Source organism: Centrocercus urophasianus, unplaced genomic scaffold (assembly GCF_019232065.1).
Source record: "Centrocercus urophasianus isolate 14NV4802_14NV808 unplaced genomic scaffold, USGS_Curo_1.0 seq_41, whole genome shotgun sequence".
NCBI classification, from domain to species: Eukaryota; Metazoa; Chordata; class Aves; order Galliformes; family Phasianidae; genus Centrocercus; species Centrocercus urophasianus.
The window spans coordinates 4,031,646-4,045,551 of NW_024884989.1; the positions used below are offsets into that span (position 1 = coordinate 4,031,646).

The following is a 13,906-nucleotide window of genomic DNA, read 5'->3' on the forward strand; positions in this document are numbered from 1 at the left end:
CAGACAGCAGCCCCAGGGTTGGGGAGCACAGCGGTGCAGGCAGCAGCATCACCCCGCAGCCAGGGTGGAGCTGGGTGCTGGCTGATTTCGGGGTTACAAGGAGCCAGGTGAGCCCCATTCCTGAGGAAGAGGGCTGCCTGCGGTCGTGCTCTGATAGCATCATCCTGGGGCTCTGCTGCCCCATCGAGATGTTTTCATCCTGGGGGCTCACAGTGATATCCCACAATGCAGCTCCCAGCCTCCCCGTGCAGCCCCGGGCCGAGGCAGGGCAGCTTCCTGCACAGACAAAGAAAGGCCGTGGGAGCTGAGGTGGGAGAAACGACTGCTGAGCTCAGCAAAGGTCCTCCCAGCTCATGCAGCGGGGAGGGGACAAAGGTGACAAGCACAAAAAGCACTTGGGGATAAAGGGATGCACACGGAGCCTGTGGGTGCCCCTCTCCAGCACCCAGCAGCAAGGACCCAGGGCACTGATTCCTGCATCAGGGGTGACGATTTCATCCTACCTGATGACCCACATCGGGGCTGATTTAAGTCAGCAGTGCTCCAGGTAGCGAACGCTGCGACAGCACCAGGCACAGAGAGCTCACAGACAGAAGACAGCTGGAAATTCTCCATGAAACAGCACTTTTCTGCTGAGAAGTGAGGAGAGAGAGAGAAAAAAAAAAAAGAAAAAAAAAAACCAACAGCCACCCAAGCTTGCTTGGCAGAGTGTTGTAAATACAAAAGGATTTTTTGTGCTCATCCACGCTTTTTTTGGGGATGGGGAAAGAGCCACGCTTGTGCTGAGCAGGGTGATGCCGGGCTGAGGCAGGTGGGCAGAGGGATGTGATGCATATTTGCAGAAAGAGAAGATCGGGGCAGCAGACAGCTCTGCCAAGGGAAAGTCAGCCCTGGGCAGCTCTGCAACACCCAAACAATGACACCCCAAAGCCATTTCCGTGGGCATCCCATGGGAACAGATACTGCAGCTCTGGTTGGGTGCACAAATATTTGTAATTGAGTTGGGTGCATCTTGTCTTCTCTTAAACTGGCGAAGCATCTGGTTTTCCTAACCTGGCCCCAGGGAAAGGAGGGAAGGAGTGGAGCAATAAGGACACCAGGGGGTCCTGCTGCCCCATCTCCTTTTCCACCCCCACCATCCTCCAGCAGGAGGCTTTTGCTTCTAATCCGAGCTGTGAAAACACCTGGCAAACCCACATTATTCCCAATCAGCACGAGAGTGCTGCTCCAGCAGGGCCCTCAGCTCAGAGCCCAGCTCAGCATGTCGGCACTGGAAACCTTCCTAATGCCCATAAAAGCACAACATGAAGCAGTCAGTGGAGCAGCCAAATCCGTGCCTCCTGTGTGCCAGGAGTGGCTGCGAGGAAAGCAGCATCCCACCCCAAAGGTGCAGAGCAGGGGACTGCAGGTGAAGCAGAATGAAATGCAGGAGTCTGGTCCTGCAATCCCTGAGTACCGAGCTTTTACTCTGGCTCCAGCCAGCACATTAAGCTGCCCATTACCCTGCGCGAGAGCATGGAGGTGTTGGTGATGTTGTATCAACCCTATTAACAACGTGCAAAACCCCATCAGTGCAGTGATTAGCGAGGAACCCCGACCTGCAGGTGCAGTGGGAGGGCACAGAGCCTGCTGCTCTGCTTGTGCAGACGTGCCTCACCCTGCAGGGCGCTGAGCAAGGCCTGGAGAACCGCTCAGGCAGGAAGAAAGGCATTGCCCACACACAGCGCAGCAGGGCTCAAGGGGGAAACTGCATTTACAACAGTGTCCAGGGAACACAAAGCCCATTCAGCTCAAGGGAGCATGCAAATCTTGCAGTTGAAAACCTGTGTGGCTTCAGACGAACAAACCGCGCTCGTCCAAGAGCCCTTTGGATGTGCCACAGCCCAGCCAGAGCCAGCCCTGCTGGTGCAGGATGTGTCCCCACGGTGGGAATGTGGCACCCTCATCCCTGAGGAGCAGCACAGCAGCAGCCTGTCCCTTCCCCCTGCTGCTGCCTGAAACAAAAGCTTAATTAACTACAGCCCGCTGTCTGCTTGGAGTGATAAATCTAAAACCCAAGAAGGGTAATAATGCAGTGAATCATCTATGGAAGCTGAGAAACAATGGCCCCCAAAAATCAATATGCTGAAGTTCTACGTACACATACACGTGTATGTTTGTTATTATTTTGAATCATATGGATTGGGCAGCAGCAGGGAAAAGAGAGGACCAATTCAGCAGCCATGGACTTTCTGCTCCAGCCCTGCACCCTCCAGTAGGTTGCCCATAGAGGCAGTGGTGCCCCATCCCAGCAGACAGCCAAGGGCAGGGATGGGCTGTGAGCACTGATGGAGCTGTGGGTGTCCCTGCTCAGGGCAGGGGTGGCACCAGATGGCCTTTAGGGTCCCTTCCAGCTCCAACCATTCCATGATTCTATGATTCAGTACCACCAAGCCCCAGGGCTCGGCCCCTGCCCACGTTTCTTCTCGCCAGGCCATTGGGTCTTTGTGAAAAAAGAATGATTGCATTGGAAGAGGATCACAGCGAGCCACCAAGCAGTAATAGATGGTGACAAGCCACTTGTCTCAAGTTCTCCCCATGCACAATTTTGCCCTTGAGGTAGGGAATATAATTTGATTGCAGGAGCTGCAGTGCCCAAACGCTCTGGCTGATAAGATCACTTACAACCGTAACTCCTCCATCCCCCTCAAGCTGTGGCTGGGGATAAGGGCCCTCCTCATTGGTCTCTAACAACTCCACTCCCTCGCTGGCTCAGCCTCAATTACTGCACTGTGCCTCTGTCCTGAGGGAAGGCTGAGGATGGAGAAAACACAGCTCCTGGGAAGCCTGAGGCCCCACTGCGCGCCCAGGTCCCAAAGCTGCTGAAAGAACGAGAGTCAGGAAGGGATTCTGCCAACAGAACCCAGCACCCAAGTGGGGACACAGCCTGGTCAGCACAAAGCACAGCATCCCACAGCTCCCATCAGCTCGAGGTAACCTCAGCACAGCTCTGCATTGGGAATTTGGAATGCTCCCACCCTTGCCAGCCCATCAGCACAGTCCTTCCTTTCCATTAGCTGCTAATGCACTCAGAGCTCAGGAAAACAGAGCAGAGGATCGCTCCTTAGATCCCCACAGGATTACGTGCTTTGAGAGCGGAAGAGAAGCTGAATTTCTCTTATTCCTCTTGGAGAAGGGAATTAGTGTATTTTTCTTATGGTGTTACTGACAAACAGCGCTGACTTTGGCTTAACCAAGGGAAAAAATAAAAACAAAAGGTGAAAGGAAGGTCCCCACCAGCAGTCACTTCCTGACTGCTCTGCTGCAAAGGAAGATGCCCAGAGGAAACAAAAGCAGCAATTACAAATTAGAGAGGGAGGTGTGCAGTGGAGCTTCAATGTGCTCCCACATCTCTGCAGAGCACTGCTGGAGCCACGTTCCCCCTGAGACAGCCAGCAGGGACACCTCACAGCAATGGTAGCTCTGGGCAGACCCCAGCAAGAAGTGCATGAAGGGGGGGAAGACGCTGAGCCCCATCCCCAGGGGATGAAGGCATCCTCCTTTGGGTGAGCTTGGTTGAGTCTTAGCCCACAAGTCAGAGCCACATATCTCCATTCCCCATCTCACAAACCATCCCACACCCTGATTTCTCACTCCTAATGAAGCCCCAGCAGGACCAGGCTCCAAGCAGGGCTCTCTGCTCTCCCGTTTTAGAAGCAAGAGGCAGAAGAGCCCAGTTTGTGCTGGGGCCGCTGGATGCCCTCACTGCAGCACACCCTGCACTCCTGCTGCATTTCCCCCTGCAAAACCCCACAGCCCTGAGCCCTCCTGCACCCCAGGGGCTGTGCAGAGAAATGGCCATTCAGAGCAATGGGGAGCTCCATCCCCACCAAAGGGCATCCAGAATCACCCAGCAAATCATCCGCTGACCAGTCTGGATCATGAAGCAGCAGTGAGGAACCCCAAGATACGGGCTGGCATCACACAGTGATGAAAACAAACATATAAACCCTCAGATACCAAAACCTGCATGAAGAAGAATGTTCCCTTCTCACGTAAAACGAGTAGAGATCATTCTAGATTTTTGTGATGATGATTTTAGAAGGGAAATAAGCATATTTCAATCCAGTCAAGAGTGAAATTGAGTTTAACAACAAAGCAATTCCTATTAGTAGAGACCCAAGGGAAAAAAATAAAATACAATTCAGATGAATAGAAAACTCAGAGAAAGAAATGCACCAGACAACGTGAAACTGGGAGCTCCAAGCAGCTTTGCCTTGCTGCTGACCACCAAAGCTCACAACGATCTGCCCCATTGCTCTGCTCTCTGTGCTTGGCCATGCCATGCAGAAGGGCTTTGTGCTGCTTTGCTCCTCATGTTGAGTCCTCCTCCTGTTACACAGGATGTAGGGTTAAAAACTGGAAGCGTGAACGGCCATAAAGTATCAAATCTGGGAGCGATTACACTGCCCTAAATCTTTATGGGCTTTAAAGATTAACTCCAACGGGCAGCTCTGCTTCTTTCTCTTCGGCAGGACGTTAATATGGAGATAAATCAGTATTGATCACAGTGTATATGATTAAGTGGAATTTTTTGGACCATTTCCTTTCATTTTGCTTTCTTTCCGCTGCTCATTTCCTACAGACAAGCCGATGGCATTGAGCTGCTGCAGGTGTCAGCACTGGGGTCAGCAGGTACGGCGTCACAGAGCCTACAGGCAACGCAGTGTCCCAGTGAAAAGCAGTCCCAACCCCTTTGAAGCCAACAGGGGCTCCTGAAGGCTGGGCAGGAAGGAACTGATGCAGCAGCTCCCGCAGCATCCACGAGGATTGATGAACACCCAACAGGAGCAGCAGCCAGCCCTCGATTCGGCCCCAACACCTGCAACGAGGCTCTTGCAATTACTGCTTTGTCTCCTCGATACTGGTAAATAATTCAGGCAAACTCCTCTTTTTCACTTTTGTTTTCATTTTAATTAATCCACATAGAATTTGGCCCTCCGAACATAATCACAGCAGCGCAGGAACAGCAGGTAGAGAATCTCATTACCCAGCTTACCAGCCAGATCCTGCAACCATTATTAATAGAGACTTCACCGCGTGGGGAATTAATAAAACCTGATGGTGAGGGGGAGGGAATGCTTCTCCTGAAGCACGTCACCCTCTGCCTTGTCCCAGGGAGAAGGCAATGCTGGGGATGCTGTGCTCCATGGGGCTCCATCATGCTCTCAACAGCACTTTCTGGGGTCTCCATTCCCTCCAAGCCCAGCGGTGCCATCTTGCCACGGCTGCCATCACCATGCATGGGCTGGGGAAAGCCTCAAGAGCCAAAGTAAGGAGAAATCAGGAGGGACATCCCTACGTGTCAGTGGGATGCAGCACGCGTCCTCGTGGCACAACATCCATCCCTACCCTTCAGCACACCAAGGAACTGTCAGCACTGCTCTGGTGGCTTTGCAGAGGTAATGGCACCCCAAGGTCATAACCCACGAGTGACACAATAGGGATCAGCCCCATGCCCACAACTCAGTGCTCAACTCCTGCTCCTGAACGGAGGTGCACAGAATCATTAATGAGCAGAAAAGACCTCAAGGTCATCTAATCCAACCATCAGCACTCTCTGGACACAAATATGCAGGGACCTACACAAAAGCAACTGTTGGTGGCACCTGGAGGAAGAAGTATGGTGTCAGGACTTCTTCCCAGACACCCTGTTGCTGCTGTGCTGGATCAGAGAGGACAATCCAATGAATATTCCCAGAAATGCCCAAGAAATGGGCAACTGGCCTGGGGAAAATGCCCCTGGTCCCATACTGGGCACTGCAGAGAAGCCCTGGGAGAACCAGCATGCTCAGGTCTCGGTTTCTGCAGGACTATCAGGACTCCAATCAGGTTCCCAGGTGTTGTAGAAGGAAGACAGGTGACCCCCAATCCTCTTTTAGAATATGGTGCCACCAATCCCCTCTCCTAGCAATCCCCAGATTCACTTCAGCTCTGGGCTTTTTTGCCTTCATCAGCCACGCTTAGGCAAACAGCAGTACATCAATAAGCAGCTCTAATTAGAGGTGCTAATAGCGCTGGGAGCTTGGGGAAGGAGCAGCAAGGCGGGAGGGAGAGCGATTTGCAGGCTGAGGAGGAGCAGGAGATGCAGCACGCCAAGGATTTGCCTGTTCTAAATGCAGGGAGATACTCACACCCAGCACGGAGACAACCGAGCTGCAGGAGCCCACGTGAAATTGCCGAGGAAAGATCCCCCGTGCTGACTATCTTGAATTATTTATGCAAATGTTATTATGCATTCATACTTTATGGAAGCCTTGCAAAGCCGTGATCCTGCTTGTTCACAACTCCTTTCCAGAAAGATCTGGATCTGTAAGAGTGGGGGCACAAAGGGTGCAGGTTGCACTTCAGGGACCTCGCCTCCATGCAGCATGGAGCAGCAGTGGAATGGCAACGCTCCTGGGGTGTCTGACCCTACAAAACCAGGCTGCACGGCCACATGCAGGGAGCCACATATGGCATGGCTCCTGCAGCACCATCCCCTCTGCCCAGCACAGTGATGCCAAGCAGAGCAAGAGGACAAGAGTCCCTCTGCACCATGCAACTTCCCAGCACCACATTCTGATTTTGGGGCAGCAGAGAATGCACCCTCACCTGCTGCAGTCTCCATCCCTGTATCCCTGAAAACTGGAGCTGGAAGGAGGTGGCATGGCTCCCTTTGCAAGATGGGGGAAGAGGAGCAGTATGGCTTCCTGATCCAAGGATGGAGATGGCTCCTCCATCACTCCATGCGCAGCGCTCCTCCCGGGAGATCACTGGGGATGCTGGGGATAAAGAGGAATGAAAGGAATAATTGGGAAGGTGCTCAGGCTGTGCAGAAGGAGGATATGTGCTGCTGGCCAGCAGAGCAGGTGTACAGGCAAGGACACTGGACCTTGCAACCCATGGGGTCACCCCACACCCCAGGAGGGCCACCAGCACTGCCTCCCCGCTGCCACACTCCGGTCTGAGTTTTTATTTCTTTACCTTTGGAGGCATGCCAGGAAAGGCTCACCCAGGCCAGGCTATCTGTGCCTCTGGTTATTGCATATGTTTTAATTACAGAGCCTTGCCAAGAACAGAGGCCAGAAACTCGAGCTCCAGTGATGCGCAGCGGGGCAATGGAGACACACAGGCTGAGCCATGCTTTGTTGTGCTGCTCAGTGCCTCGTTTATCACTCACCAACCACACAGGCACAGTGAGCCCACCAGCTCCGGGCAGGGAACGAGCAATACCCCTCGTGGGCTGGCATTCATCAGGCTTAGCCCTAAAGGATAGGGCAGCATCACGTGATGCAGGTTGGGGATGCAAAGGCAAGCATCAGCTTGGGAACTCAGCACCAGGCTTCCTCCGGGAGCTTGCATCACTATCAGTTAGCACTGCACTGGTGATTTATTAGGAGAGCTGCTGTCTGCGACAGCTGCGAGCCGTAAGGCTGTAGGAGCAGCATCTGCTCCAGCAGGGGGGAGTTGAGGTGATTTATGGGGGGAAAGCTGTTGCTTCAGCACAGGGCACGACCCTTCTGGGTATGAGTTCCCCCAGCTGAGAGCTGCCACCGAGCATGAAGGGTGATGAGCAGCGCTTAGGAGCAGAGCACCTTTCTCAGCCAGGACGTGATGCCCAGCTGGGACTGTCACCTCTGCACACAGCCACCGAGCCCCAAGGGCTGGCAGGCGATCCTTGGGCTTCTGCAGGACACAGAGCAACACCTGAATGCTACAGCAGCCTGTTTAGAAAGCACCTTTGATTAAGGGCTGCAAGGATGCTGCCCACACACTGGGAAACCTGAGCAGCCTCCTGTCCCAGCCCCACAGCTACACGTAGGGCTGCTCCACAGGAACAGGGCTCCTCCAAGCAGAAAAAAAATGAGTCTTTTTCAATGTCTTTTAAGGACACAGTGCCTTCTTTAAAATCACTTCTTGTTTTTTTTTTGTCTGGAGACCAATGTGTGGCACCCAAACGCAAGGAGGGGGGGGATAAAACTGCAGGTCTATTAAAAATGATGAAAGACACCTTGACAGTGTCCCTTTAATGTAATTAAAAGCCTATTTAAAGGCATGCCAAATGTTTACTAATTAAACGAGCGCTTCATTCTGTAGACATAATTTAAAAAAAACGTAATTGTGATACTTTTAACAAATCCAGGGCTTTTAAAGAAATAATTACTTGGCCAAAATGAGCTGCTAAATTAAACCATCCTTTACCTGCTGTTACTTTTCTTCTTTTCATAGAATCGTTAAGGTTGGAAAAGAGCTCCATGATCATCCAGACCAACCGTTCTCCTACCACCAGCACTGCCTACAGCCTTTGAACTCATCACAGCACTTGGACACCTCTGGGATGGTGACTCCAGCACCACCTCCCTGGGCACCACGTGCCAGTGCACAACATGGCTCTGCGTGGCTTTTTCTAGAGCACAAGGCCACTTATCCAAGCTGACACCAACCCAAACTGAACAGTGGTGAAGGCACGGCGGTGGCTGAGCATCTGCAGGCTCCTCGTTGCCAGCTCACAGGGCTGCTAGCAGATGGAGAGTCTGATGGCATGTGCTGATAATGGATTAGGATGCTCATCTTTGATCTTGACTTTCTCCTTGTTAGCTGATTTCTGGAGGGCCGCTGCGGGGAGGTGTTACAAGAGATTTATTAACAAGATGAACTGCAACACTGGGAAAAGCTGCTTCTGCAAAATGCATGTATAGATATAAATCCACCCCCTGCCTGAATGCACTCAGCACCTTTCCCCCACAGGAAGCTCGAGCAGATTTGCCCACTTCATCTCTTTGGACTGATGGAATTTCATTGGTGCAGCCATCCAACAGTGTCTGAAATGCATTAATGTGCCAACAGGGGCAAATGTAAGCAAAAGCGAGGCACCCAGGACAGAAGGAGCTGCAGCTAGGAGGGAGTCCCAAAGCACAGGACATGCAGCACCTCCAAAAAGAGCCCAGTAAGGCCAGGGATTATTCTAGTGCCCATGAATTTTTAGGAAGCTGTCTGAAAGGCCAGCATCTCTCCTCAGGAGCTGGGGCACGGAGGCACAGAGCTGAGCTCCATGCACTGCATCTCCTCTGCCCCTGTGTATGGCACGAGGTAATGCTGTAGGAGCGAGTGATGCTGCAGGGTGACAGCTGAGCCCATCTTTCAGGCCCACACCGTCAGGATCCTCCCAAGGAAAGGCTTTTCTCAACAGCTCAAAGCACCACATCTGAAACAATCAAGAGCCTGCTGCATATTTAATCTCATGCTTCACTACAGGCCGCATAAATTGGCTTTCCTCTTAATCAACAGCAGCACACAGCATCACTGTGCCAGGCCCTTTCTGCTCTCAGGGCTGTCACATGAGCTGCCCTCTGAGGTGCGGACCCACAACCTATTCTCATCCATCCACCAGCACGTGGGGCATTTGCAAAAACAAGGCCCCACGTCGAGGGAGGACAGCACTGGGGGCAGCTCGTGTGCCTGCCTGCAGACCTGAGGATGATCAATGGCTCAGCATCCGAGCAGCAATTCATCTCAGCTGGCTGCATGCTGCCTCAGAGCTGGGATGCAACACAGCCACCGCTTAGCCCGGCCAATTTCCTGTGCTGATGTTTCACCCACGGCCCCAGCAGGAGAGACTCATTAATTACAGAGGCTGGAATTGTCTTGCTGCTAGATAAGGGGGGAGGCAAACACTGGTCAGCAGCCATACAGGCCTGGCAGTGCAATATCCTGGCAGAAAACATGGCTACCAAGTGGCCCTGGGGGGGCACAGCAGGGCAGTGGCACACACACCCCCCACCTCACTGCTCAGAGCCTTGCAGCCCAGTCCTCAGCTCTACAGAAGTTGCTACAGAGAAGGACAAAAAAAAACAATCAGTAATAATGAAACATTGTCAGCTCCCAGTCCAAACTTCTTTTTTGTTTAAACACATTTCAAGAACCTGCTGGCAGGTAACCCTGACTTACAAGGCAGGCTGCTGGACAAAGAGCTGAGCTGCATGGAATTGAAAGGCAGTTGCTGGCAGCGAGGAGCACAAAAAGGCACCTCCCAGGGCACTCAGGGAAGCACTGCACATCCCAGAGAGGAATACGTTGGTTGAGTATGAGCTCTGAGATGGCAGCACTGGAGATGTGCACACCAGACAGGCTGGGAGCAATGACTCCAGCAGCAGCTCCACATGGGATGCCATTACCACGGGCACATAACTTTACTTTGTTGAAGTTTTCTAGGAAGGGGTTTATTGACAGCAGAAAATCAAGTATTTCACAGCAATGCTTTGTGGTAGAAAGCACTGAGCACTCTCTACATCTAAGTACTATTGACATTTTAAGTCTTTAATTCCACCAGAGACAAAACAACTTCATTTCAGAGTTCATTGATGACCCAAGAACACCATCATTCTTACTGAACACAGCCTCCCATTAGAATATTGACCATCAAACTGCAACTCCAGCTGCTTGGAACATAGGGTGCTCCAATGCAGCCTAAGCCTGCAGAGTAAGTAGGTGCTCACGAGCATCACAGTGCTCTCTTCAGTTGCTGGCCCCTAAAGCCCAGCAAACCCCTCCATCAATGACAGCACAACACGACTCTCCCTCACCTCATTTTGTTACCCACAAATGCTTTGAGCATGATGCTCCCAGGGCTGCAGGCTTCAGGTCCCCATCCCTCTGTTTGTTTACTGCAGTAGCAAATACTACATAAGTACTATTTTTATTGCCAAGCAAACTTTTGAATCCAATCGCTTTCTGCATGAAATGAAGCTCAGTGTGCATTATGCCCTCTCCTTCCCCTGCAGTCATTTTTTGTGCATGTATCAAATCACAGCAGCGCAGCCACACACCGACTGCTGAGCACCCGCGGGGCACCCAGCCCTGTCCTCTGCCACCGACTGGCACAGGGCAGTGCCTCGCCAACACATCTGAGAATTTGCAGAATTAGGCTCTTATAAAGTATAATCATCATAATTACACATAAATGTCACTGAGCTCTGCCTGTGATTGCAGCTCGATTTCGCTCCGCATTGAGGTAAGGGCGGCATGTGAATGTGAGCACTGCAACGTTTGAAGTCTCACTCGTGTTGTGTTTTCTCCAGGAAGCCCAACTACAGCACAAGTACATGCTGGGCCACCAGTGCACAGGGAGAAAGCACCTTACAGCATCTGATGCACGGCTTGTTCCCACCCTGCGGCAACCGAGTGCAGAAGTGCATCAGAACAGCGGTCATTTATATTCTGCACAAGTATTTTACAGGAATATGCATAGTGGGAATGAAGTTAATTTATAAACGTAGCCTGCAGATTTTAGATCAGAGTTACAGAGAAATTAGCAGCAAGGGAAAACGCTGAGCCTTCACAGCTGTCCTCCACCTGCACCGTGCTCCATCCATCACGCCGCTCAAGCAGGGCAGAGGTGCCCTGGCAGCTTGTGATGCCATTCACCTCCTGCTCCCTTGTAGCACCGTGCTCAGCCCCAAGTGAGTGAGACACAGAGCAGTGGGCACACACAGCTGCTGGGAAGGTGTGAAACAAGCAGCAAGTCACTGTGACTGCTCAGCACTCAGCTGACACTGTCACTACCTCCAGGCTGGGGTCACATCATTGCACACCACCTCATCTCCAGACCACAGGGCCAACCAGCATCCACTTGTAAAAATGTATCTTTTTCATTTAAAGTAATAATAACCAGCAATTAGACACTTACTTTGATTGGAAAACATACAGTCGTGCCTATTCACGGGTTCAGTTGGAGGACTGTCTGCACTGCTACAGAAGAATCATTTTCTTTGCCTTCTACAATCACTCAGCACCGGAGCACTGAACCAAACGTCCTGTACCACTGTTACATCTCTGCAAGCATGAAACAAAGAACGATGTATGGTTGGGAGGTTCTCTAAAACAAGCTGTTATCTGAGCAATTACTCTGTTGGTTGGTTTTTTTTAAGTGAAGACTAATAATGATAACAAACTGTGCAGGTCAGGCTTTACTGCAAGATGAGTGGTTCCAGCAATGACCAGTCACCATTGCATTTAGTAAAGTTACTTAATTGAAGCTAATTTCACTAAGTGACCTTAACGAATAGCTATTTCCCTTCAAGATGACAGGATGATTGATGCTTCATTTAAGGCACAAACCTTCTACTTTCCCCCCCCCTTCATGACTCAACTTTGAAGCACAAACTCCTGAATGTCCTTTCATCCAAAGACTCAAAGGCTGTGTGAGCTGACAGCCGGCCTAAGAGGTGCTTTTCTAATTGCACACATAAAGGATATTTCAGTCAGCAACCAAATAGATTCTCTCTGTCTGACAGCAGCACACAGAGGCTGCCCAGCTGTCATGCCATGGAGCCACAGAGGAGTCTGAAGAACCTGCAGTGGAGAAACAGAATAGCCTGCTTTCACTCAGTACACTCAAAATCAGTGTTACCATTAAGATAATTGTGTCTGAGCTCATTCTCAACTCACGTACCACCAAGTCTAACCCAAAGACGTCTCTAATTAAAGAGAAATTGCAACCATTAGACTTCTGCACAATGTCATCGTGTCATTAGGATCACTTGGAGGAGGACATCACCTCGTGACTCCATGCCCAGCATTCTATTCCACCATGTTTTCTGTGCTATTGGCCATCAGCAAACAACTAAACACTGCTCTAGAAATCCTCAGCAGCTCTCTCCGTGTGTGGCACGCTTCTCACACCCAGCCCAGCTCCCAGGAAACCTCAGCAGCATTGGCCAAAGGAACCAGGCTCCTGAAGTTAACTACAGGAGTTAAGGCAAGTGAGATTTTCCCAATTGGGTCAACAGACACAAGGCCCCAAATTTATAGTTTTCTGCACTAATTTTCCATGAAACTTAACAAAGTTTCATAGCAAACTCCACCACAGAGTTCTTTCCAGAATTGGCCACAACACAGAACACCACCAGCTGAAGGCTTCTCGATTTAAACAGGCACACAATCATAGAACCATAGGGTGGTTGGGGCTGGAAGGGACCCTAAAGGCCATCTGGTGCCACCCCTGCCCTGAGCAGGGACACCCACAGCTCCATCAGTGCTCACAGCCCATCCCTGCCCTTGGCTGTCTGCAGGGATGAGGACACCACAGGAGGGCCTTTACTGCCATAGGGATCTCTTTAGAAGTTATGATTTCCTTCCCCTCAAACACCCCCTCCTAACTTAGCTGTATCAGCAGAAATTAGATCACGAAGACCACATTCAGAAAGAACCTTCTATAAATGCTTCTCTTCCTTATCTCAACGTTCTTACGTAGACTGCACCAAATGAAATGAACACAACAGAAATAAAAGCGCATTGCTTAGTTACAAACAAGGGCTAAAGCTGCAGAAATTCTCTTTGCATACATTCCTATTGTATCAGAAGGAAAACCAAGTGACAAGACAGAAATGTGGATCAGCTTACACGATATGCATGAAAGACTAATTCCTAGCAGCATCTCTGGCACTCAATGTCAGGAATATCAGTTTTCATTTCCTCTTAGCATTTGTCTGAAGAACTTGGATGCAATATGTCCGGATATTAAACCTCAATAATAACATAAAAGGATAAGAGCAGGAAAAGAAAAAAGATTTTCCAAATAAACTCAAGCAAATGAATATGTAATTTCACTTATAAAGATAAAATCCCTAACATTAAAACAAAACCATGATTCCATAATCACATCTGAAGCCCTCCCCCTCCCCCCAAATCCCAATGAAATGAACCCAAGCTCCCAACTCACATTAATGTGGAACTGTTCAAAAGCCAAGGAGGTAAAATGAATGGGGTCCATCCTCAGGGCTGGTAAACACTGATAGGAAGATTAAGAGATGGAATGATGACAGCTGCCAGCACTGCCATTCTTCAGACTGCTACGCCAAACATTCTGACCCATCCAACCATTGCG

At 50.7% G+C, this 13,906-nt stretch overlaps 1 protein-coding gene across 6 annotated transcripts in view; it reads right to left on the reverse strand.

Annotated features, from left to right (window-relative positions):
* MGAT5B (alpha-1,6-mannosylglycoprotein 6-beta-N-acetylglucosaminyltransferase B) overlaps positions 1-13,833 on the reverse strand; it is a 54,768-nt gene extending 40,935 nt beyond the window's left edge. The window contains exons 1-5 of one of the 6 annotated variants that reach the window (XM_042833384.1): positions 13,742-13,833; positions 13,423-13,545; positions 12,171-12,372; positions 11,708-11,853; positions 6,634-8,637 (exon numbers count right to left, since the gene is read on the reverse strand). In XM_042833384.1, coding sequence (XP_042689318.1) covers positions 6,634-6,761 — 128 coding nt within the window. In that variant the 5' untranslated portion in view covers positions 6,762-8,637; positions 11,708-11,853; positions 12,171-12,372; positions 13,423-13,545; positions 13,742-13,833. Of the gene's footprint in view, positions 1-503; positions 2,349-6,633; positions 8,638-11,707; positions 12,373-13,422; positions 13,546-13,741 lie in introns of those variants that run through there. The other 5 variants (XM_042833383.1, XM_042833382.1, XM_042833387.1 and 2 more) reach the window with 5 other exon arrangements.
* Positions 13,834-13,906: the final 73 nt, after the last annotated feature.